General features: G+C 64.0%; 1 protein-coding gene across 2 annotated transcripts; it reads left to right on the forward strand.

Annotated features, from left to right (window-relative positions):
• Nucleotides 1-22,458, forward strand: TRAF2 (TNF receptor associated factor 2). 2 transcript variants are annotated; one of them, XM_081791025.1, is made up of 11 exons: nucleotides 1-120; nucleotides 8,238-8,447; nucleotides 9,288-9,366; nucleotides 9,601-9,699; nucleotides 14,395-14,556; nucleotides 15,540-15,614; nucleotides 17,055-17,129; nucleotides 18,563-18,910; nucleotides 19,395-19,572; nucleotides 21,011-21,159; nucleotides 21,751-22,458. In XM_081791025.1, exons 2-11 carry the CDS (start codon nucleotides 8,260-8,262, stop codon nucleotides 21,967-21,969), a joined length of 1,572 nt encoding a protein of 523 aa, XP_081647151.1. In that variant the 5' UTR covers nucleotides 1-120; nucleotides 8,238-8,259; the 3' UTR covers nucleotides 21,970-22,458. The 2 variants fall into 2 exon arrangements, with proteins under 2 accessions (XP_081647151.1, XP_081647152.1); XM_081791026.1 differs by having other exon boundaries at nucleotides 19,401-19,572.
• The last annotated feature ends 1,006 nt before the right edge of the window (nucleotides 22,459-23,464 follow it).

Raw genomic sequence — 23,464 nt, forward strand, 5'->3', positions numbered from 1 at the left:
GGCCCCGCGTCAGTCAGTCAGGCGGGCTCGGGGGCGGGTCCGCGGCGGCGGCGGTGGCGGCGGCGGCGGCGGCGGCGGCGGCTGGGCGGGCGTGCAGTTCCGGGCGCGCGGCGACCGTTGGTGAGTCCAGCTGGTGGGGGTCGGGGTCGGGGTCGCGGTGGGGGTCGCGGTGGGGGTTGGGGTCGGGGGGCGGCGGCGGTGGCCAGAGCGGCGGCGGGCGGCTCCGGGGAGTCAGGGCCCCGGCGGCAGGGTCGCCGCCCCGCGGGCCTGAGGGGATTTTTCGGAGCCGGGCAGCCGGAAACTGAAAGTCGGAGCGGGGCCGGCGCAGGAAAGTTCGCGAACGCCCGCGGGCGTCCACGGCGGCTCCGGCCGGGGGCCGTGGCGCGGGGTCCCCACGCGGTGACATGCCGTCCGCAACGCCCCGGCCCACTGTGCGAGGTCACGGCCGGGGGGCCACGACCCGGGGTCACAGCGTTCCACCCTCCAGCCTGGCTGCCTTGAACTTTGGTTGCTGGCCTGTGCGCCGCGTACCCCTTGCCTTGACCCCAGCTGTGGGCTCCCCTGCCTACCTGGTGCTCCCTTCTTCCTCCGAGGGGCGAGTTCTCACCTGTTTCAGATCTGGACGAGCTCCCTGAACTTCAGGGTGGTGGGTGGACCTCTGGGGTCACCTTTTCTCACCCTGTTGCGCCCTCGCCCCTGCGACTTATCCTGGAGGTATCAGTGTCTCCTGCCGCCTGTCTTCGTCACCGGCTCTCTGGGTTCCCTGCCCTCAGCCCCCCCACCTCCTGTGGCTCCGGAGCCTTCACACTTGACCCTTGAACATACAAGGGGGTGGGGGCGCCAACCCCCTCCCTGCGCAGTTGAAAATCTGCGTGTAACGTTTTTTTCTTCCCTTCTTTTTTTTGAAATGGGAACGCTTCCCAAATTTTCGGGTCATCGTGCAGAGGCCACACTAAATGCTGTCTCGTTCCAGTTTTCGGACGTGTGCTGCGGAGTGAGCACGCCTGCGACTCCCGCCTTCACTTAGCTAGCAGCCTGCGGTTGGGCAGAAGCCCTGGCGATCGTGTGAAGAGCCGGCTGCCCCAGACCCCCTTGTGTGTGGGGTGCCGGATTCTGACCGTGCGTGCGTGAGAGGAAAATGGTAAACTCGTAGGGAGGAGAAAGCACGTTTACTGTAACGGGCTGTAAGCAGTCTGTGCAGAAGCGGATCCAGGCAGTTCAGACCCGCGTTCCAAGATCAGCTGTCACATTAGGGTGCCAGTCACAGCACTGTCGCGTCCTGCAGCCTGTGAGTAGAGGTGGGGTGTCCCGTGTGTGGGCAGGAGCCCGGTGAGCGTCCCCGTGATGAAGGTGAGGCCCAGATCCTGGAGTGGGGCCGCTCGGAACTGTCTGTGGGGGAGCCCGGGACAGAGAGAGTGTGTGTGTGCGCGCGTGTGTGTGGGTGTGAGGGAGAGAGAGTGCACGCCAGCGAGCGAGCAAGCCAGCGAGTGTGGGGCAGAGCACAGGGCGGGCGTGCTGAGCCAGCGCAGCCTCTCTCAGCAGAGGGGGCATCTGGAGGGCAGTGCCGTCTGTCGACTCGGTTGCTGGTTTTAGGTGCAGGTCTCAGTCAACCCGAAATTGTTGCTCGAGTTTTATTTTTCTTGAACAGCTTAATTGCAGTATGATTTACGCACCACGGTATTCGCGAATGCTTGAATCAAGAAACAAGGGGCGCCTGGGCGGCTCAGTCGGTTGAGCGTCCGACTTCGGTCCAGGTCATGATCTCACGGTTCGTGCGTTCGAGCCCCGCGTCGGGCTCTGTGCGGACAGCTCAGAGCCTGGAGCCTGCTTCGGATTCTGTGTCTCCTCTCTCTCTGTCTCTCCCCTGCTCACACACTGTCTCTCTCTCCCAAAAATCTTAGAAAAACAAAAATGCTAAGAGTTGATTTGTTTAAAGCCTTTGGAAGCCACAGAGCCCCTCGGTGCTTCCAGAAGTGGCGTCTCCACGCATCTGAGCAGACGCAGATTCCCTCCCCTCTCCCCGGACACCTGGTTCTCAGAATAGAGCCCAATCCCCGTGGCCGCGGTCCCCAAACGCATGCACTGTGACCTCGGGCCTCTGTGCTGGTCCTTGCCTCCGGTGTCCTGCTGTGTTGTGTCACAGATCTCTGCATCCTGTGGTCCTGTCCTGTTACCTGCCTCAGTGTCCTGGGAGGGGGGAGGGCAGGCTGTAAACACCCGTGCCGTGTGATGGAGAGAGCCTTGCTGGCTCCCTCGGAGGGGGCTCCAAGGAGAGGGGGCTTTCAGCGAGGGGTTCTCTCTCTCGAGCGGTTTCTAAACTTCCCAGGGAAATAAATGCGAATGTCACTTGGGGACCAGGTTCGGCCTGCAGTATTGGTTATGCTCTGGGTACTAGAGCACGGCATGCACCGTACTCGCTGGTCGCTGGAGAACGCATTTTCTCCGGGAGGATAAAGGCCTTTTCACTTTGTGTTTTGAGGGCCACATCTGGGTCCCTGTCTGGCGGTGGGCAGTTGCCGGGTGGGTTTCCACGGCGGGACATCACGAACATGCCCAGAGGCCAGGGCGGGAAGGTCCAGAGAAGAAAACCCGGAAGAAATTACCCACACACCCCGCAGGCGATGCCCAGGATGGGGAGCACATCTTCGTCGTGTTCTGGAGTCCAGGCCTGTGGGCGGTGTGCCATTCTCCCTGCACTGGGCCCGCTCCTTCATGGGGATGCGTGAGGACCACTCTCCAGGCCTGGTTCTTGTGTCCACAGGGAGGACGTGTCCCTGTCCCACCACAGGGCCTCACCCCTGCACAGAGGGTGCTGAGCCTGTGAGGAGGGTGCAGGAGGCAGACTCAGCGGAAGCCGTCCGGGGTCTGAGCTGAGATGTGCGAGCTCTGAGTGGGAGCAGCATCGAGGCCGCGTCCCCTGCAGGGCCCGGTGGGCAGTGGAGCAGGTGACCTGGTTGTGGTTTAGGGAGGTGAGGACTCAGCGGGTGGGGGGTAGGAGGAGAATAGGGGCATGACTCTGAAGGGACACTTCATCCCGGTTCCGGGATCGGCGTGCCCCACTTTGGAATGGTGTGGAGGAAGGGCTGGCTTCACGGGTACCGGAGTCCGTGGATGAGCGGAAGCCTGGAAAGCCCGGAGGGCGCTCCTGCACCCCGTGCCCAGGCCTGGGTCCCTCCTCCTGCCCTCCCAGTCCCTGCCTCCTGGCGCTTAGCTTTCATTCCAGAGGGACAGGCCCACACAAGGAGGCCAGCACAGTGCAGTGTCGGTGACAGGTGACAGGTGACAGGGAAGGCCTTGCTGAGAAAGAGATGCCTGGACGGGCAGGGTGGAGGAAGGGTGGAGGCTCAGGACACAGTGGATGGTGGCCAAGGCCTGACTGCAGCAATGTGGTCAGATTCCAGGGGCCTGTGGAGGGTAGAGCCAATGGATCTACTGATGCATTGGAGACGGTGGATGAGAGAGAGAGAGAGAGACAGGGAGAGAGAGAGAGGTCTCTGAGGATTCCACTGGAGCGACCGAAGGGGGGCCCAGCTCTCCAGGGGGCTGGGGATGTGCAGGCACTCACACTCAGAGGTCAGGGAGAGGGGAGGCGAGCGGGGTGGTCAGCTGGGTCAGGTGGAACGAAGGGACAGTCGCTGCATCATGACTGATCACCTTGTCCCTGCTGAGAGCCCTGGTTTTTAATCAGAGAGACTCAAGATCAACATTTAGGTGGTACGAAGGCACGCGCGCCAGCACCTAGGACTAGAGACACCTAGGAGCGCCTGGGTGGCTCAGGTCACAAACTCACTGTTCATGAGCTCGAGCCCCGCGTCGGGCTCTGTCCTGACACCCGGGAGCCTGGAGCCTGCTTTGGATTCTGTGTCTCCCTCCCCCTCTGCCCCTCCCCTGCTCGCACTCTGTCTCTCTCTCTCTCTCTCTCTCTCTCTCAAAAGTAAATATTAAACACACACTCCCCCACCTGCAACGTCTGCTCATAATGCCTTAGTTTAGAGCGTCGGCGCATGTGAAGGTGTCCCCGTGCTCTGCACCCAGGCCGGGCCCCGGGCTTGTGAAGGGGCTGCCGCCAGCTCCACCTGCAGCAGAGGAAACGGCAGGGCAGCACACGGTGCCAGATGCACCGCTCTTTCGGGGCTTCTTCCCGTCAGAACCTGACTTTCGGGTTCTCTGCAATTAAAAACTATTTTTTTACTATTTATTTATTTTTGAAATGGCGTGCGAGTGCGCGCGAGCCCGGGAGGGGCAGAGAGGGGCCAGAGGGTCCGAAGCGGGATCCACGCTGACGACGTAGAGCCCGGTGTGGGGCTCGAACTCACGGACCGTGAGATCATGAGCCGAGCCAAAGTCGGGTGCTTCGCGGACTGAGCCACCCAGGCGCCCTGCTTTACCATTTTTAGTATCATGAGACAGAGTTATTTTGGATAAACGTGTATGGGTATACCGTAATTAGAGATTTACATCTTTTTCTTAATCTTTAGAATTTATTTAAGTAGTCTCTACGCCCGGTGTGGGGCTCGAACTCACAACCTCGAGATTGAGTTGCACCTCCTCGACTGAGCCAGCCAGGCTTCCCGAAACTCCATCTTTTCCTTTGGAAGTTGAGGCGCACGTACAGCAAAATACACAGATCCTGAGGGTACAGCTCGGTGCGCGGTCGTCTGCGTACCCGGGCCTCTCCGGCACGCCTGCGTTTCTGTACTCAGCGCTTCTGACGCCGAACGTGGCATTCCTGTGACCTCTCCTTGGGTTCACTGAGTCCAGAGTGGCTCACAGAACTCAGGGAGACACTGATTCCGTGCAGAGCCAGGTGGGAAGATGCACAGGGCAGGTGTGGGGCAGGGCTGCCAGGCCCCCACGCCCTCCGGCGCGCCAGCCTCTCGGCACGGTGACGGATCACCAGTCCGGGAGCGCTCTGAACCTCCCTGGTCCGGGTGTTACGGGGGCTCCTTCACGAAAGTACGATCGATTGCCTTATTGGTCATGGGTGGTTAGGTCAGTCTCCGGCCCCTCTCCTCCCTCACAGGGGGCGGCGTGAAAGGGGCTTATGAGTCACAGAAGGTGCTCCCTTGGCCCCGTTGCTCTGGAAATCCCAGGGGTTTTAGGAGCTCTGTGCCAGGAACCGGGAAGGAGAGCAGACGTCTCGTGTGCCACAGGCTCGTGCAGCCAGACGTCATCACCTCCCAGCTTGTGTTGTCGTGGGCTGGTTTGCCTGTTCTCAAACGTCACATAACTGGAACTATCCTGTAAATACCGTCTCGTCTCTGATAGAGATGCCCTTCTAACAAAATGTGAATCTGTTGTACGGAAGTTAACCGGAGCTTGTTTTTGGGGAATCAGTTGATGTGATTCAACTGGGGCGGACTGCATGGGAGGCCTCGTTCACACATTCATTGCCAGTGGAGTTGCTCTGGTTATGAGCAACTTACCCGAGAGAGTCAGTATTTGGGAAATAGGCGGGAAGCTTGAAAGGGCCAGCAGGATGTTGAGGTTCCGGGTTGGGGTGCCCACGAGCCCCGAGTCCTGTTCTCCGGCGGCCGCCCCGCCCACCGTCCTTGGTGCCTGTGTCGGGGCTGCTGACTGCGCCGGTCATCTGGGGAGGCCCAGATGGGTGGACGTGTGCAGGCCACCAGGGAGTCGAGTCCAGGCGCGGGGACGGGGAAGTTTTCTTCTGTGGTCGCGGCAGGCAGCCCGCCACTGCGGCGGGACTTGATGTATTGGTGGCCTTCAAAGCGTTACAGTTTGGGGCAGTGCTTTTGAGTCTCTGTGATGTCTTTCGTTATGGTTTGTAAAAGTTAAAATGCGTTATAAACGAGATTTGAACACAACGTTTAAGGTCGCGAGCACCGAGAACTCCCCAGGCGTGGCATGGGCCGCGGCGGGACCCGGGGGCTGGTGCCGTGGCGCTGGGTGGAATCCGTGGGTCCTCCAGGGCCTGTCTCCGCGTTTAGGACAGAAATACCGATGCCCGCCGTCCAGCTGTGTCGGGTAGTAGTGACCGCTGACTAAGCTGTGTTCGCGAGGTCATCGAGGTCTGGCCAGAGCTGACAGAGGTCGAGGCCAGAAAGAGACCACCCGTGTGGGGCTTGTACGTCTAATGGGAGCATATGCTGATGGGCTAGGGCAGTGGGACCGGCCGAAGAAGGTGTGATCAGTCGGCCAAGAAGCCGGGTCTGGTTTCGAGAAGACAGAATGTCGGTGCCAGAATAAAGCTTTGTCTCGCAGACTGTAGGGGAGGCTGCTCAGTGAGGCTTTCAAAAGAAAGCATCACCGTAATCCTCGTACTGTCACGGGGCTGTTGGTTTCTTACTTTAGTCTCCTCTGCCCCCGTGTAACACGGTCGTGTGCTTACACTCCTTTACTTTTGATGTTGGATTTCATTTAAGGTAATAAATACAGAGTAGAGATCTAAAGTGTGGCTTTTTTTTTTTTTTACCAGTGATTTTTAAAATTTTTTTTAGTGTTTATTTTTGAGAGAGAAAGAGTGTGTGTGTGTGTGTGTGTGTGTGTGCGCGCGCGTGCACGAGTGGGGGAGGGGCAGAGAGCGAGGGAGACACAGAATCCGAAGCAGGCTCCAGGCTCCAAGCTGTCGGCACAGAGCCCGACGCGGGGCTCGAACTCGCAAACCACGAGATCATGACCTGAGCTGAAGTCAGACACTCAACCGACTGAGTCACCCAGGCGTGCCCCCGCTAACGTAGTTTAGAGCATTGATTTGTACGTCGTCGATGGCTCGTGAAATCACCTCGTGAGAGTAAGTGGACTTCCACGAGCCCTTCGCTCTTGGTAGTGCTTCTGTGTAGCACATCCGGACGTGGCCTTGAGAGGCGTGGGCTGAGGGGTCCTCCCTCCTCGGCTGCCCTGGCCTGCACTGTCGGCGTCTACCGAAAGGCTTTAGTGAGTGGCGCCTCGTAGCGCTTCTGTGTGCTGTCGGGCTTGAGAGAGTGAATTCCCCCGCTCGTCAGAGGGACAGATGGATGGGGCAGGGGCCCAGACACGCCCACACGTGCTGAGAGTGTGTGGACCAGTGAGAGGGCGCCGTGGCCTCCTGCCAAGTGGCCTCGGGCACGACACCTCATATGTCCTGTGGTTGGAGGAGCAAATGCCTGTGTGCTCTGGCACGCGGCCCAAGCGAGGCCTCGCCGACTACGAGTCCAGAAGCCTTGGTTGAAAGTGGCTGTGCCCGGCAGATGGGAGACAGGGGCACACCGTCTGTTGCTGCTTCCTGTGGTGTCACACCAGCTTAGGCCAGGGAAGACAGCCCCACGAACGTTGGAAAGAGGTGTCATTTCAGAACATCCTGGTTCGAAAGTTGGCGTGTTCCCCACGCACATCCGTGAGAAGACACGGGGCCGTGTTTCCAGGGGCATTTGGGGAAGAAAGCTCTTTGGAGCGATTGCAAACGGGCCAGGGTGGCTCTGAGGTCAACGTGCTACGTGTTCAGGTGGCACCTGGGTACTTGTCCAGCTTGGAGGGTTAGCAGGTACGGTTCCTTCTGGCTTTTTGAGATGCTGGTTGTTGATCTGTGCGTCCCACGCAAGGGGTCAGAACACGGTGGGAGCCTCTCCCCTGTCCAGCTCGTGTGTCCTGGGGGCCTTGCCAAGGCCTGGTGCACAGCAGCGGGCAGCTCTCTAGAGGGGGCACCCTGGTGATGGTGGCCAGGGAGCAGAGCGGTGGTGCCCGGCAGGCTGCGTGCCTGCTGTCAGGGGTGACGTTGGAGAGGCCGACGCGTGGGGTGGCCGCGTCCTGGGGGCTGCCTAGGGCCCGAGCACAGGCAGGTCAGAATTTCCTGCACGCCAGGCTGATCTGTAGGAGGTCTGGGGGAGACAGGAAGGCACGAGGATAAGGGCTGCCGGTGGCTGTGTAGCCAGAAGGTGGCCTCCCGGATCCCGGCACTCGCTCTGTCCGTGGGTCAGCGAGCCGGGCCAGGTGACCTTGAGGACGGCCTGTTGGCCTGGGGGCTTTGGAGTGGGCGCGCCGGCGCAGCTGTGCGGCGTGGGCAGAGCGCCACCCTGGCCGAGCCTCGATTTCCGTGTTTGTGGTGGGAGATGGGACTAGATTGTCTGCAGGGCTCCCCGCGGTGCTGAAATCCTGGTTCTCCGATTCTAGACCACTGTTCGGCTTGGCGACCCCGACCCCTCACCGCCGGGCGAGGGCCATTTTCCGCGGGGGGTTATTCTGCAGTCGAGGCGGCTCTTAGGCCCCTGCGTGACCCTCTCCTGCTCTGTGCTCTTCCTTAGGACGTGGCGGTTCGCGGCTCCCATGGCTGCGGCCAGCGTGACCCCTCCCGGCTCCCTAGACGTGTTGCAGCCCGGCTTCTCAAAGACCCTGCTGGGGACCAAGCCAGAGGACAAGTACCTGTGCTCGGCCTGCAGGAACGTCCTGCGCAGGCCCTTCCAGGCACAGTGCGGCCACCGCTACTGCTCCTACTGCCTGACCAGCATCCTGAGGTACTGGGGGCCGGTGGCGGGTGGCGGGTTCGGCCTCGGGTCGGGCCGTGCTCCCGGCGACACCCCCCGAAGGCAGAGGCGCGCTGCAGATAGGAAAGTGAAGTTAGCGACCGAAGAGGAGGGGTCGCGGGTTGCCGGGGCAGCGTGGACACAGGGAGTGAAACGAACACCACGAGAGCCCGTCTGCTGCCACTGCTCCGTGGGTGTCCGTGCGTGTCATGTGGGCACAAGACAGCTGAAAATCACACTTGGGGTTCATGTTGCGTGTGCCTTGGAGGCACGTGTCCCCAGGAGCTTGTGAAGTCTGGTCTGAGGGCCACTGGCACGTCGAGGGCCGGTGGGTGGGCCCAGGGAGCCAGCACCTCACGCCTGGGCGCCCAGCTGAGCCACCAGAGAGCACCTTTGTTCACAGCGGGAGGGTCACCGTTAGAGGATTGGAATCCTCTCCCCTGTTTTAAGTATTTTGTTTTTATTTACTTGTTTCCTTTTTAAGGTTTGTTTTTGAGAGACAGCATGAGCAGGGGAGGGGCAGAGAGAGAGAGGGAGATCCAGAATCTGAAGCGGGCTCTAGGCTCCGAGCTGTCAGCGCAGAGCCCGATGCGGGGCTTGAACCCACAAACTGTGAGATCGTGACCTGAGCCAAAGTCGGACACTTAACCCACTGAGCCACCCAGGCGCCCCTAAATGTCTTAAACGTTGGACGTCGATGCGTGCTCCTCCCTGATTCCATCTCAGTCTAGAAAGTGCAGAATGGGGCGAGGAGTGGCGCTGGGCGGGCGGCCTAGTGCTGTCTGCTCTTTGCAGCGGGTTTGATGGCCGGCCCCTCCCTTCTCCCCCCAGCTCCGGGCCTCAGAACTGTGCCGCCTGTGTTCACGAAGGCATATACGAAGAGGGCATTTCTATTTTGGAAAGCGGTTCGGTAAGTGAAAGTCTTTAAGCAAAAAACGTCAAAACACAGAAAACGTTTTGATGTTTCTTTTAGTGACACCAATGGCCTCATGGCGTTCTGGCAGCTAGGACCCGCCTTCGCTGCCCCGGTGGCCGCTAGAGCTTGGAGCTGCTGCGTCTGCCGCCGGGCCTCGTTCTGGAAGGCTGGCGGCGGGGCAGGCAGGGGGCAGCGGGTGGAGGCCTAACCTAGGAATGCTCTCCTCAGGCGTTCCCGGACAACGCTGCGCGCAGGGAGGTGGAGAGCCTGCCGGCCGTGTGTTCCAGCGACGGCTGCACCTGGAAGGGGACCCTTAAAGAGTATGAGGTAGGGGCCCCCGCACCGGCTCGGCCTCGAGCCTGGACCCCGTCCCCAAAGCAGCCCGCGGAGCCCTCGTGAGCCTGCCGGCTGCGAGCCTGGCTGACGTCTGCAGAGGAGGCGGCGGCTGCTGACGACCCGCGTGTGGACCCAGGGGCCTGGGGACTGTGGCCTCGCGTGGGGCTTGCACCTGCCCGGGCCCGGTGTCATCTGTGGAGGGTTGTGGCGGGTGGCGGCGAGGGGGCCGGGTGCGCTAGGACCTTGTGCTGGCTCTGCGGGGCTGAACGTGCAGGAAAGTAGCTTTCTTGCTCGGTGGGATTTTTCCGTGAGTCTTCAGACTAGGGCTTTCTTTTCTCGAACTGTCTAGACGTTGGGCATTGCAGGAGTGGCCACGTTCGATCTGCGGTCACAGAAAGGCATCTGGCCAGTGACAGGGCGGTGGCTGCCATTCCCATCCTGCCGTGGCCTGTCCCAGCCAGGCAAGGCTAGCGTGCGTCCCTGCGTTGGTACAGCGGGGCCTCTGTGTGACCGGACCTGCCCGCCCTCGCGCAGCGTCCACAGCTCGCTCGCTCGCTCGCTCGGCCGTCCTCTTAACTGGCACAGCCCACTTACTCGTGCACAAATGTCATGGCAGCCGAGCATCCGCCAGCTGACGGTGGGACAGACAAGACCTGGTCAGTCCACACCACGGAATAGGATTCAGCTGTAAGAGGGAGGGAACAAAATGGTGACACGTACGAATAGACCTTAAGGGTACTCCGTTCAGTGAGAGGAGCCCGACTTAGGGGACCGGTCCTGTGGCCATCCACTCCCGTGACAGCCCTGAAACAGCGAAACCCAGAGAGGCAAGAAGCAGCCAGGCCGCCGCCAGGACAAGAGGTTGGGACTGGCGTGGAGCGGCAGGTGGGGCTCTCAGATGGGCAGCCCCATAGGTGAGGCCGGAGAGGCTGTGGGTACGGAAGCCTGGCTCTCCTAGGCTCAGGCTCAGGAGGTAGGCCTGCCTCGGGCCCTAGGACAGCCCCGTCGTGGGTTGGGCCCTGGGCACTGAGTCGTGACAGTGAGGGAGGGCCCATTGGGTCTGAAACTGGGACCTGGGCTCCCGGCCTGTGTGCCGTTCTTCCCTCGTTCTCTTGACCCACTAGCCTTTTTGGTCTTCGGGCTCTCAGCTGCGTGTTTCCAGGGGAGCGGCTTGGCCGTACCCAGGGAGGAGCCTCTGGTGGGGAAGGTGAGACGTGCTGTCCATCCAGCAGGCGCCTGGGGCCTCGAGTGGAGCAGCTCTCGGCTCCCTGCACCCTCACTGCTGCCTTCCTGGGAGTGAGACCCGGAGGCTCCCGGCCATACCCGCACAGCGGGGCGGCCCTGCTCAGCAGCACGGGCCTGCAGCCGTTACTGCCCGGGGCTGTCCCGACGGCAGGCCTTGGGGTTTGGGGTCTCTCCCGGGAGGGTGGGAAGCCCGAGCAGGCTCTGGGGGCTGGTGGGCCCAGGAAGTAGGCACAGTGGGCTGTGCTGCCTTCTATAGGGACCCAGAGACCCCCTGGGGACAGGTGGAATACCAGCCCCCCCCCCACCCCCACCCCCGCCACCTCCCGGTCTGGAAGGCCGGTTTCTGCTGCCTCCAGGCCCGCGGTGTGGGTGGGCGGTGGCTTCGTGGGCCTCCGGCTGAGGGCCAGGGACCGCAGCCAGCCTGTGGGCTCGGCCACGGCCCTGCAGGCATGCAGGCTGGAAAGTCCCTGGCTGGCCCGGAGAGCCCCGGAAAGTCCCTGAGAGGGTGGGTTTGGTCACGTGGGAGGGCGGGCGCTGCTCTGGGACACTGGGCCTGGCCTTTGGCAAACCCTGTCCCTGGCCGTGAACGTCACGGGCCTGGGTGAGATCAAGGCCTCTGTGCACACCGCCCTCCTCTCTGAGCCGGCTCGCTGCCCTTTGCGGGGCCGGGAGCAGTGGTGTTGTGAAACGCCTGAGCCGTGGCTGAGCTGTTCGGAGAGTCCCGGTTAGCCTCTGAATAGGTTTTTCCTTTGCAACGATGCCTGGTATTTTCTGAGAACCCAATAATTTAAAACTCCAGTTCAAAGATGTTAGTGGGGCGCCTGCCAGGTGCCAGAGGTGCCCGTGTGCACAGCCCCAGGGCCGTTTCTCTGGGGGCGGGTGCAGGAGCCTGCGGCTGGAGGCAGAGGAGGGGCCGGCTGGCAGGGGATGCTCTCCGCTGAAGGCGGGATGGGGGACAGGGGTGACCAGTGGTCACAGTTGAAAGGGGAGACCGAGTCAAGCCTGCTTGATGTCCCGCACGTCCCTGTGAATTCAGAGTCAGCACAGCTCTTTTCACCGAGACACTCAGTTTGAATTCTGGTTGAATAAAGGCTGATTTCTCCAAGGCGTGTGCTTCTCCCTGAGTGGACGTGAAGGTGGTCCCTCTGATCCCTCGAGGGTGGTGGTGCTGAGTGCCTGCTCCAGAGAGGCCCTGGGATGATGAACTCAGGCCTCCACCGTCAGCCGGGCCCAGGGGCGGCCGTCAGCAGGGGGCCGCGTGCCCTCAGCCCTCCCGGGGGTGCCTGCTTGCTCTGTGCTTCCCTTGGGGACTCCCACGTTATGTGTTAACACGCCTTCAATGAAACCCAAGCACCTCAGCTGTAGCCGCTGTATCTTTTCCACTCTGAGCCATGATCACTTCTGAGACTTGTCCTTGGTCCATTTCGAGTGTTTATGGTGTACCTGGTGTGGCCCGGGCGCTGCCTGTTGCTGGGTCGTGGTGGGGTATGTGACATCCACCTGCCAGAGCCCCAGGGACCCTGTGGCAAGTGCAGGTGGATGGTGGGGGACCGGGCCGCGTGCCCAGCCGGGAGCCTTCGAGCAGCTGTGGGCGGGGAGCGGAGGAGCCCAGGGGCTGTGGGGGCGCTTCAGGGAGGCCGGGCGCGGGCTGTGAGGACCCGGGCTTTGTGCAGCCAGGCAGTCCACGGCGTGTTCTTTGGACAGGCTGGGACCTCACCTGGCAGCATATGGGGTGCTCTGTCGGGCTGCCGTGGGGTCACTAGGGCGGCTGGCTGGGAATGTAGCATCTGGTCTGTATGTGTCCCCGTGGGAAGTCAGAGGGCAGGGGTGCCTGCCCCGGGAGACGGGTGACGTGGGTCCGTGAGGAGGCGTGGGCGCCACCGGACGGGACATCCAGAGTTTCCACACCGTGCGGGAAGGACACCCCACGCGTTCCGCATCCCTGGGGCTCACCCGTGGCCTCTGCCCTGTACATGCTGGGCTTTGGCGCCAACGGCCAGGCCCCTGGCGCGGGACGGAGACACGACCACCCTGTTCCCCACTCGGGAAGAGCAGGTCGGAGGCTCCCCTGGTCCCCTCAGGTACCCCACAACCGGGATTCTGCAGGGAAACCCCAAAGACCACGCCCCTCGGGCATCGCAGCCCAGAGCTGCCCAGCCTGAACCTCGCTGGAGTGGCTGAGCCTGCTTCTGCTCTGGCCGGTCTAGAACTTTCCTCTCGCAGCCACCTCTGCCTCCTTGCCCAGCAGGCCCCACGTCGTCCCTGATGTGGCCTCGTGTGTCCTACCTAAAACTTAGCACTGAGAGTAGCCCGTCGCAGGGGACACGTTCTGTAGGAGTGGACGCTTCCCGGAGGCCCTGGAGGCGTCGGATCCCGGGGGAGGGGAGGGGAGGGGAGGGGAGGGGCCGTGTGTCACAGGACAGAGTCCAGTCTGGGAAGATGAATACGTTCTGGGGACGGATGCACAACAACGTGAATGTGCTCGATGCCCTTAAAAGCGGTTAAGATGGTAAATTTGTGTCGCGCGTGTTTTGACACAATAAAAGGGACGGCAGACAAACCTAGAGGTCTCTCCACCCGGCACCCCTCTGCTGTTCCCCTTGCTGGGAGCTTCGCGCCACGCCCGCAGGGAGTGCCGGGCTGGTCGGGGACCGGCGCCCTGGGGGCACTCCTGCCTCTCCCACCTTCCCGCCACCCACCCACCGGCTTCTCTGCCCCAAGCCCCTCCCACAGCGTCGTCCTCCAGCTGAGGTTCAGCCGGGTTCCGACCGGTTTCGACTCTCCCCGCTCGCGGCTCGTGGCTCCAGCCGGGAGACAGCACATCCCGCCCTCCTCACTGCACCTCCCTCCTACTGGGGGGACCCCGGGCCGGGCCCTGCCTCCCTGGGTCGGCACGTGCCCTCCCCGGGCCCCCTGCCCGTGGGCTGTCAGCACGGGCGTGGGATGAGCGGGTGGGCTCCCCGTCCTCCTCTGCTCGGTCTGGCCGCTGTGGTCCGTCCTCCCAGCACATCGGCCCTCAGCGCTCCTGTGCCTCCTGTCCTCCGAGAGCCTGCCCCACTCCGGCCCTGGCCGCCCTGCACCCAGCAAGCCGGCTTCGTCCCTCCGCCCGCCCGGCCCTCCGCCTCGGCCTGGGCTCCGTGGCCCTTCTCACTCTCTGGCCAGTGATCCTGTCGTCCCGGAGTGTCAGTCTGGAGCTTCAACGGGGCGGGATATCCCTGGGGTGTCACGTGGGTGGGGTGCAGCCAGCTGGCGTGGAGTCCCCCCCCAGGTCTCACCTGGAGCACGGGCGTCGCAGCGGATGAGTGCCCGGTGCTTGTGGCTTCGGGACGGGGCCCGGCGCCTGGCGTCGGAGCCTGAGCGGAGCCGCAGCCGGGACGGCCAGCTCTGTGCGCACCGTGTCCGCCGCGTGCCCTGTTGACGCCGTGCTCCCTTTGTTGCCAGAGCTGCCACGAAGGACACTGCCCATTCATGCTGACCGAGTGCCCGGCGTGCCGAGGCCTGGTTCGCCTCGGAGAGAAGGAGCGGCACTCGGAACAGGAGTGCCCGGAGAGGAGCCTCAGCTGCAGGCACTGCCGGGCGCCCTGCTGCTGGGCCGACCTGAAGGTGAGGGCGTCCGGCAGGGCTCCCCTAGCTCCTCGAGCCCCAACGCTGAGCCTGCCGTCCCGCCGTCGCGGCCGCCGTGGCGTCTTCGCCGCGTCCCACCAGTCCGTCGCTCGCAGCCAGCGGGGTGGAAGGTTCCTGGTAGGAACTCGGGCGGATCTGAAGGCAGAGCCGAGTGGTTTTAAAAACCTGTTTTATTTTAGAAAAACTCACACGGAGGGAGCCGCAGCGCCAGGCCTGGGCCACCCTCCCTGGAGCGTGTCCGTGTCCCCACGCGCCTGGCGCCACGTGGCTCCCCCTGCTTGCTAGGGGGTCCCAGGCTTTGTGTCGTGTCTCCTGGAAACTTTGAGAATGTGTTTCTGAGCACGTTTGCTCTTAGACCGCTGCACATGCCACCATCCCTTCCGGGTCTCAGCGGCGACTCCCCGGCTCACTTGGTGCCCGTGTCTCCTGACATCTGATTTGTCGGGATCGGGGTCCACACGGTCCCCACGCTGCATCTTGATGGTGTGTCCGCAAGGTCTCTTTAATTGTGCTCTGCGGGGCTGCTTGTTTTTTGTTTGTTTGTTTTTGCCGCTGTTCCTTGAAGAAGCTGGGCTGCACGTCTGTCCTTGCTGTGCCCCTCAGACCCCCATTCTGTAGACCATTCGGTCCAGAGGCCCGAGCGCGTCCACTCACGGGGCATCTGGCCGCTCACAGGGCCAGGGTCTCAACATCCCACGGCCTTGCTCCTCAGTGGCCTGGTTTCAGTTCGGGTGACCAGCAGCGGTGCTCTGCCCTGGTCGCCGTGGATGGCTTGTCCTCACGTGGCCCCGAGCTGCCAGATGGAGAAGAGGGGGTTCTGCTCTGACCCTCCCAAGTGACACTTGCGGGTGCCTGTGGGAGCCGCCCCGTCAGGGGTCTCGGGAGCCACGACCCCGGAACGAGGCCACGAGGCGGCAAGGGTGACCTCACGCACGCCCCGGCTCCTGACCGCTGTCTTTCAGGCGCACCACGAAGTCTGCCCCAAGTTCCCCCTGACCTGTGACGGCTGCGGCAAGAAGAAGATCTCCCGCGAGAAAGTAAGTGGTTTCCTGGCGCCTGTGACGACGGGGCGGGGGCGTGCGCGTTGTGCCCCATGCTCAGTGGTGGCCCGTGGGCCGCTGTTCTGTTACGCTTCCCACGGTGGAAGTCACCCGGCCCGGGAGAAGTCGCACACGCCTGAGATGCTGGCCGCCGCTCAGTCTCACCCCTGCGCGCACGCTCACCTGCATCCAGAACCCCGCAGGGCTGGGGGCAGGCTCCGAGCTCCCGGTAAAGAGAGAACGTACTGTGGCTTCATACTGACGCTTCCGGCTCGGATTTTTGCCTGATTCCGTGCGTTCTCAGCCCTCTTGCCGCGGAGCATCTCGGTGCCGGATCCCCTCGGCCTGGTGGCTTACGTGTGCCGCCCCGGCCTACGGCTGCTTTCACAGTGTCAGTCGTGGACCACGCTGGCGGCCTCGTTTCTGGGACTCACGCGCACGCCTCTGGGCTGGCGGCCCCGGGAGGCCGTCTCGGTGCTGAGCTGTCGTCCGCCTCGGCTTTCTAGTCTGAGATCGCCCTTTACGGACGGAGTGGGCTTCGAGTTTTGGAAACCGGGGAAAGTGTGCTGACTGGCCGAGCCCAGGCCCCGCCCACGGGCACCATGACAGACCCCCGAGGTGGGGGCAGATAGGGGCTCTCGGGACTCCCAGTTCCCCTCTGTCCCGGCGTGAGCCAGGCTGGGAGCTGTTCGCTCCGGGCTGGCCCGCATCCCTGACCGGGAACATAGGGACTCCCGCCCGCCTCTTGCAACGGGGGGAGACTCCGTGCTCCTTTTCTCTGTTTGACGCCCTAAGTGTCAGCGGTGGTTTGGGCCACGGTCCCCTGTCCTTTTACTTAGTCTAACGTTTCATTTATTTTTGTCTGGCATTCGTAGCTCTGACGGTCTCTCTCTTCCACGGCCCTGGCAGATGGAGGCAGAGGGACCGCTCGCCCTTGCCCACTTACGAGTGCCCCCCTCCGCCCTGGTCTTTGCTGGCGGAACGTGCCGCCCGTGTCAGTGCCCGGCGTGTGCACGGCCGGGCTCTCTGGGTTCCGCGCCTGTCGGCATCAGCGATGTCGTGTGCCAGCACCCTGCTGGTCCGTCGTGGGCGTCTGACCCCCGGTCAGGCCGGCCCCTCCTCGCTCCCAAGGGCCCGGGGGCCCTCGACACAATGTGTCCTACGAGCTGTGGTGGAGAGACGGGGGTGCAGAGGCCCGAGCACGGGGCTGGGCGTCTGCGCGTGTTCTGAAGCCCTTGGCCTGCACCGACCTCCCTTCGTTGACACGCACAGGCCACGTGGCCACGTGTGCGTGCGCGTGTACGTGCACACCTGTGGTGGGTTGTGGGCCGTGTTCAGCCTGAGACCGCAGGGGCCAGGCCGGTGGGGGTGGGGTCCGGGGAGGGGACGGTGGCAGGGAGGAGAGAGTAAGGGCACCGACGGCGTCCGTCCTTCCAGTTCCAGGACCACGTCCGGGCATGTGGCAGATGCCGAGTCCCGTGCAGGTTCCGTGCTGTCGGCTGCCCCGAGATGGTGAGTCCCGTGGGCCCTGGGTCCGTCCGCTGGGGGCTGGGCGGGTGCCCGTCGATCCTGGTGAGTGGGCGGAGCCTGCAGAAGCGTGCCGCGTGCCCTCTCCCCGAATGCCGGATCTGCCGAGCCTTCAGACTGGCCTCCTGGTTTCCCTCCCGTTTCTGCTGCCTTGTCCACCTGCTCGGCCGTCAGGTGTCCCAGTCTCAGTCAGGGCTCGCGTCCCTCTGCTGAAAATGCCCGGGGCCTTGTACCTCCCTGGTGTCTGGTGGGCGTTTCTGGCCTCGGCCGCACACTGTGACACGTGCCCACCCCCCACCCCCCTACCCCCCTGCCCCCCTGCCCTGTTTCTGTACCTTCCCAAAAAGAGCACCTCGTGTCACCGGCCTCACATCCAGGGCAGCCAGAGACCCATGCTGCCTGCACACAGGTCCTGGACCCACCTGCCTCCCCTACTTCGTGGCCTGTGTGGCCCTGGCTGCCTCTGACGTCGTCTCTGCACCAGTCACTGGCTTGTCCGTCCTTGGGCACACTGACCCGTTCCCACCTCAGGACCTTGACCTGTCAGCTTCCATTCAGCTCCCTCAGGGCTGGGCGGTTCTCCGTCCGCTTGGCCTCTACCGTTTTCCCTGACCGTCTGTCCCCCAAGGGGCTCTCTGAGGGCCTGGGGAACGGCCGGTGCTCTGCTCCTCAGAAACTTCCAAGGGTGGTAGCCCCGGCTGTGCTGTCACCTGGTGCCTTGACACCCGGTCTCTGGTGTCACCTCCCACCGTTGCTCATTGTTTGGTGACGTGGTGGCAGTCTGTTCCCATGCAGGCCCTGGGCCCCCCGCCCTGGGCGCCGCCCGAGGCCAGGCCTGGCCCCGGGTGCCGCAGCCACCGCCCTTCCAGCGGCCAGAGTCCACCGTGGCCTGAGTGCGAATGCCGCTGAGGACGCGTGTCGTCTTGAGCCTGTTGACCTCATCCTGACCTGAGGCCTCACACACGCCCCTCCGGATTGGCAGGGGCGTCCCGTCAGAGCCCCGCTGGGGAGCTGCGCCCTGGGCGCTGTGCCTCACGGGGCCTCTGTTCTTTCCTTCGTTTGGTGTTTTGGGAGCGTTTAACTTTTTTAAGTTTGTCGTGAAGTCTCAGGAGAAATTGGCTGCCAGGTCAGAACCGTACGATAAAGAGGATTTGAAGAAGCTTAGCTTTACTGGTCCCCCCCCACCCTCCACCCCGGGCAGTTTTAAACCGTGTCTTCTTTCCTGTTACTTCACATGAAAGCAGACGAGTCACCAGGAAGGTTTGGATTTTGGAAAGACAGTGACACCAGCGACAGGTGACGTGCCGGCAAGCGAATGACGCGGAGGCGTCGCCGCACCTTGCGGCACGTCCGTGGGGCTCTGGCGCCGAGCCGAGTGCGGGTGCGGCGCCGTGAGCCTCCCCGTCTTCCCTCTGCAGGTGGAGAGTGAGAAGCAGCAGCAGCACGAGGCCCAGTGGCTCCGGGAGCACCTGGCCATGCTGCTGGGCGGCCTCCTGGAGGCCAGGCACCCGTCGGGGGCCGATGGCCGCTTCCTGGGCCAAGGCGAGGTCGGGGGCTGGGAAGCCGGCACGCTGCACCCCGAGGCCGAGCTCCCCAAGGCCGCGGAGCTCCGGCAGCGGTGTGAGGCCCTGGAGAGGAAGACGGCCACCTTCGAGAACATCGTCTGCGTCCTGAACCGGGAGGTGGAGAGGGTGGCCATGACCGCCGAGGCCTGTGGCCGGCAGCACCGACTGGACCAGGACAGGATCGAGGCCCTGAGTAACAAGGTCTGGGCCCGGGGCCCCCAGGGCTAGTCTGGGCGGGCCCCAGGGCACCACGGGGCCTCGGAGCTGGGATTTCAGGGATGGCACCTTGAGTTCCGGCGTGACGCTCCTCCTGCTTCTCCGCTTCTGTGTCTGAGCCGGAGTCCCTCTCGGAGCCGTGTGCACCGATGGGCCTGACGTGGGGGCGCTGGAGGCCTCTGGGAGGTGGCCCCTCCTCTCGGGCCTGTGGGTTCCACAAGTGCGTTTCCTGACACTGAGCTCTCGAGTCTCGGCCGCGGGTGGGGTCGGGGGTGTTGTGGGGACGGAGCTCCCCTACGAGCTGAGCCCGGTCAAGCCCCGGGCAGTGGGAGAAGCCGTCCTGCTCGAAGTCGGTGGAAGGGTGGGCGTGGGGGCGCTTCCCTAAGCGCCGTCCTGCGAAATGCAAGGTGGCCCCTGAGGCCCGCAGCCCCTCCCACCGGCACCCTCACGGGGCCCCCTGCGCCCCCAGGTGCAGCAGCTGGAGAGGAGCATCGGCCTGAAGGACCTGGCCATGGCCGAGCTGGAGCAGAAGGTCCACGAGATGGAGGCGTCCACCTTCGACGGCGTGTTTCTCTGGAAGATCTCGGATTTCGCCAGGAAGCGCCAGGAAGCTGTGGCTGGCCGCACGCCCGCCATCTTCTCTCCAGGTGCCGTTCTGGAACTTGTCCTCGGAGCTGCTGGTGTCCGAGCTACTCGCGCACCCTCGGGCTGGAGGCCCCTGCTGTGCCGGCAGCGCCTCCGCGGGAGGACGCGGGCTGGGCAGGTGGCCGCCCGGGCCGGGACTCCCCTCACGCACGGAATTTCGGGCGGGTACTCGCAGGGGTGTTCCCTGGAAGGCACTGCTGGGGAGAGGGCGGCGCTCGTCCACGCGGCGGGCTCCCTTGCTCTGCCAGGGCCACGCGCGGCCCACGGCCCTTCCTGCCGAGCCCGGCCCCCCACCCCGCACCGAGGAGCCTGCCACCCCACGGGCGCCCTTTACCGTTTACTTCGGTGAAGTTGCTGCCGTGGTTGTGTGTTCGGAGCCCGGGCGAGCGGGGGGCAGGGGCGGGGCGCCTCTCCCGCCGGCGGGTACAGGGCCGCAGGCAGGCCCGCCCGCGACCGCGCCGTCCCCTGGAACCGGATGCTCACGCTCTGTCTTCCTGGCTGGGACAGGCGACTGCCACGTGGGGAGCGGCGTGTTCGGGAGGCCGGCCCCTCTGCACCGGATGCGAGCAGGCAGCTCCTTTTGCTAGCGCGTTTCCTCGGGAGTGGGAGCGTGCCTGCCGATCAGCTTTCCTCCGGGTCCAGCTCTGGCGGAACCTGATAGAGAACTGAGCGTGAGCTCCAGCTGGGGTGGCCCCGTGACGCGCCCCCGGGAGACGCTCGTCTGTGCTCAGGCAGAGCTGCGCAGCCGGAGCGGGCTGGTGTCCGGGGAGCCGAGGGAGGGTGGTTTCCGGGGCCACGGGCAGGAAGACCGTGAGGGCCGCTCCCGGGGGTGCCCGGCCTCGTGCCGTGTCTGGGCTCCTGCGTGTCTCTGGGCGCCATGCTGGATATTGGGAATGTTGCCTCTGGCTTGTCCCAGGGTCTCCCCCACTGTGCCCTTTCCAGGCCCCGGCTCAGGTCTGACCACGGCCTTTTGACTAGAGCCAAGCCCCCCCCCCGCCCCGAACTTCACGGCTGGTTCTGTTTTGGGGTTACATTTAGGGTTTTCAGAAATGCTGTTTTTTAATGTTTACTCTTGAGAGCAGGTGTGAGTGGGGGAGAGACAGAGTCGGGAGGGCGGACAGAGGCTCTGAAGCGGGCGCTGTGCTGAGAGCAGCGAGCGTGACGCGGGGCTCAGATCTGTGCACGAACTGTGAGATCATGACCTGAGCTGAAATTAAGACTTGGACGCTCAACCAGCTGAGCCACCCAGGCGCCCCTAAAAACGTTTCTTCTAATTACCTATTTTTCTTCTGGGCGTTTGTTCTTGCTAGGAACTAACTGCGTCCTTAGAGGAGAAGTACGTGCCCCCAACCTGGGTGTTGTCCCTGCGTTTCTGTTCCTTGCGGGGAGCACGAGCCCTCGGCCTGGCTTCACTGACGCTCCCTCCCGTCCCCCCTGCAGCCTTCTACACGAGCAGGTACGGCTACAAGATGTGTCTGCGCATCTACCTGAACGGAGATGGCACCGGGCGCGGGACGCACCTGTCTCTCTTCTTTGTGGTGATGAAGGGCCCCAACGACGCCCTCCTGCGGTGGCCCTTCAATCAAAAGGTACGCGAGGCTGTCCCAGCGGCCGCTCTGGGGGACCCCGGTGGGCGGCAGGCTGTCAGGATGGGCCCTCAGGCTCCTGGGCCCAGGGCCTCACGTGGCTCTGTCGCTGCAGTGGAGCCGGGGCGCCACCCGCTCGGCCCCGGGGCTTCCGGCCACTTAGGGCCAGCGGTTCCAGATGCGGCCTCGGGGCTGGTTTCAGAGGAAGGGCCACGGCTGGAGACCGTACCTGAGGCTCTCGTGTCACAGTTGGGCGAGGGATCGGAGGTGCCGGTGCCGTCGTCCTTCCCCTTCGCCGTGCCGGGCCAGCCCCGTGGTCTTCCTGGTGGAGGCAGCGCATCTGAAAAGTGCTGTTCCTCGGGGAGGGCGGCAGGTATTCTGTGAGCCCTCTGGCGAGGAAATGTGTGCCACGTGAACATAAGAAAAGGCACCAACGATGCAGCTCCACGTAGCCCCGACTGTAGCCTGGGATCCCAGGGGTTGGTCACAGAAGGTGCCGGAGCGCAGATCACCCAGACGGGGTTGACACCCGGTAGCCGTGGAGCGGGGGGGCCGTGACTCAGCGTTGTCCCTCCGCGGGGCACTCTCCCCCAGGTGACCTTAATGCTGCTTGACCAGAACAACCGGGAGCACGTGATCGACGCCTTTAGACCCGACGTGACCTCGTCCTCCTTCCAGAGGCCAGTCAGCGACATGAACATCGCGAGCGGCTGCCCCCTCTTCTGCCCCGTTTCCAAGATGGAGGCCAAGAATTCCTACGTGCGCGATGACGCCATCTTCATCAAGGCCATTGTGGACCTGACGGGGCTCTAGCCGCCTCCCACCAGGGTCAGGGGTCAGGAGCAGCCGGGCCCGGCGGCTCGGTGAGGAGCCACCACGCTGGGCCTGAGCCTCGCTGCGGGTGGGCGCCTGCCGCCTTCGTGGCCCACCGGGACGGGGCCGCCTCCTGGGAGAGGCCGCTCAGCCCGGGCTGCGTGGGGTGGGCTGCAGGCCCGTCGGTCCCTCCGAGGGCCGTCCGTGTAGGTGCTCGGGGCGGAGCGAGCGGAGGGGGCAAGGTGGGCCGGCACCTTGTCCTGCCCTTTGGCCCCCGGAGAGAAGGGACGCGCTCAGGCCCGGCCGCTGCTCTGAGGAGAGGTCCTGCTGTGCAGGCCAGCGGGCAGGGAGGGCGCTCTGTGTCCTCAGGGCCTCCCGTCAGCCGCCCCCGGGGCAAGCGTGGGGTGCACGTTGGGCCCTGCCGTGAGACGTGGTGCGGTAGCTGCCCCGTCGGGCTGTGGAGGAGTCGTTATTAAACTGTTAAATCTCTGTGGTGAGTGGTATCCGTTTGCCTCTGGCCTCGGTGGCATTGACCCTCACAGGGGCCTCCTGGCTCTCTGCCGTCCCTCGGTCCCTTCCCTACAAGTGCCCTGTCCCTTCCTGCGTCACCAAGTCCCTAAGCAGTTACGTGGGTTCCCTGACACTCCATGCTTGTTCCTGCAGGCCTTGCGGAAGCCAGCCGTTCTCCTTTCTGGAATCTTCTTTGTTGGCCAGCTCCTCCTCCCTCAGGCCTCCCCGGGGGCTGCCTTGAGAGCAGGTCCACATGTGGCCCCACCCCTCCCCTCCCCTCCCCGCAGGGACCTCTGGCCGTGGAAGAACGGCCAGTAGCTTTTGCATTTGGGGATCCGGCAAGCCGTGTTGCCTCCCCGGAACCGGGTCTCCTCCAGAACCAGGTGTTTCGTCCAGTCGGCAGCCAGTGGTGCCAGCCCCCAACCGCAGACCCGAATCTCAGTTCGAGCGGGGGCCTCGGCCCCACGGGGTGCAGCGCTGGGGCAGACTCGGGGTCCTGGCCGCCGGCTGTGTGCACCCGGGTGGTTCCAGAGGGCCGGGCTGGGGCTGCCCCGGGGGCCTCTGTAGAGAACACGTGACGTGTCGGACTCCCCCTGACGTCCCTGAGAAGGGACGAGACGCGAGCGCCAAGAGGAGAGAAACCGGCCCCTGCGGCCACGTCCGAGGACACAGAAGCGCACACGTCCCGCGTCGAGCGCGGTGGTGTCGAAACGTGGCGGGGAAGCTGACGTCCTCCGAGGCCCTTCCCGCCGAGCTCTCCGGAGCGGCGTCCTCACGAGTCGTGTCTTTTGTTTTCTCACAACCGAGACCTCAGCGCCGTCTTCGCCATGTGAGCCCCCCGCGCAGAGCCGACTGCCCCGCTTGCCCCCGCCGCCCGCATCCACGGCCCGACCCCCCCCCCCGGTGCCGGGCTCCCCGAGGTGTGCAGGCTGTCGTGGGCGAGAGGCCTGTGGGCCGCGGGCCCCGCCTACTCTGCTCCTGCAGA

Source organism: Panthera onca, chromosome D4 (genome assembly GCF_046562875.1).
Source record: "Panthera onca isolate mPanOnc1 chromosome D4, mPanOnc1 haplotype 2, whole genome shotgun sequence".
Taxonomy (NCBI): Eukaryota; Metazoa; Chordata; class Mammalia; order Carnivora; family Felidae; genus Panthera; species Panthera onca.

Coding starts and splice junctions, on each gene's coding strand:
- TRAF2 (XM_081791025.1), top strand. CDS start 8,260: ATGGCTGCGGCCAGCGTGACCCCTCCCGGCTCCCTAGACGTGTTGCAG. Junction 14,557..15,539: donor GCTGCTGGGCCGACCTGAAG/GTGAGGGCGTCC, acceptor GCTGTCTTTCAG/GCGCACCACGAAGTCTGCCC. Junction 19,573..21,010: donor GCCCGCCATCTTCTCTCCAG/GTGCCGTTCTGG, acceptor TCCCCCCTGCAG/CCTTCTACACGAGCAGGTAC.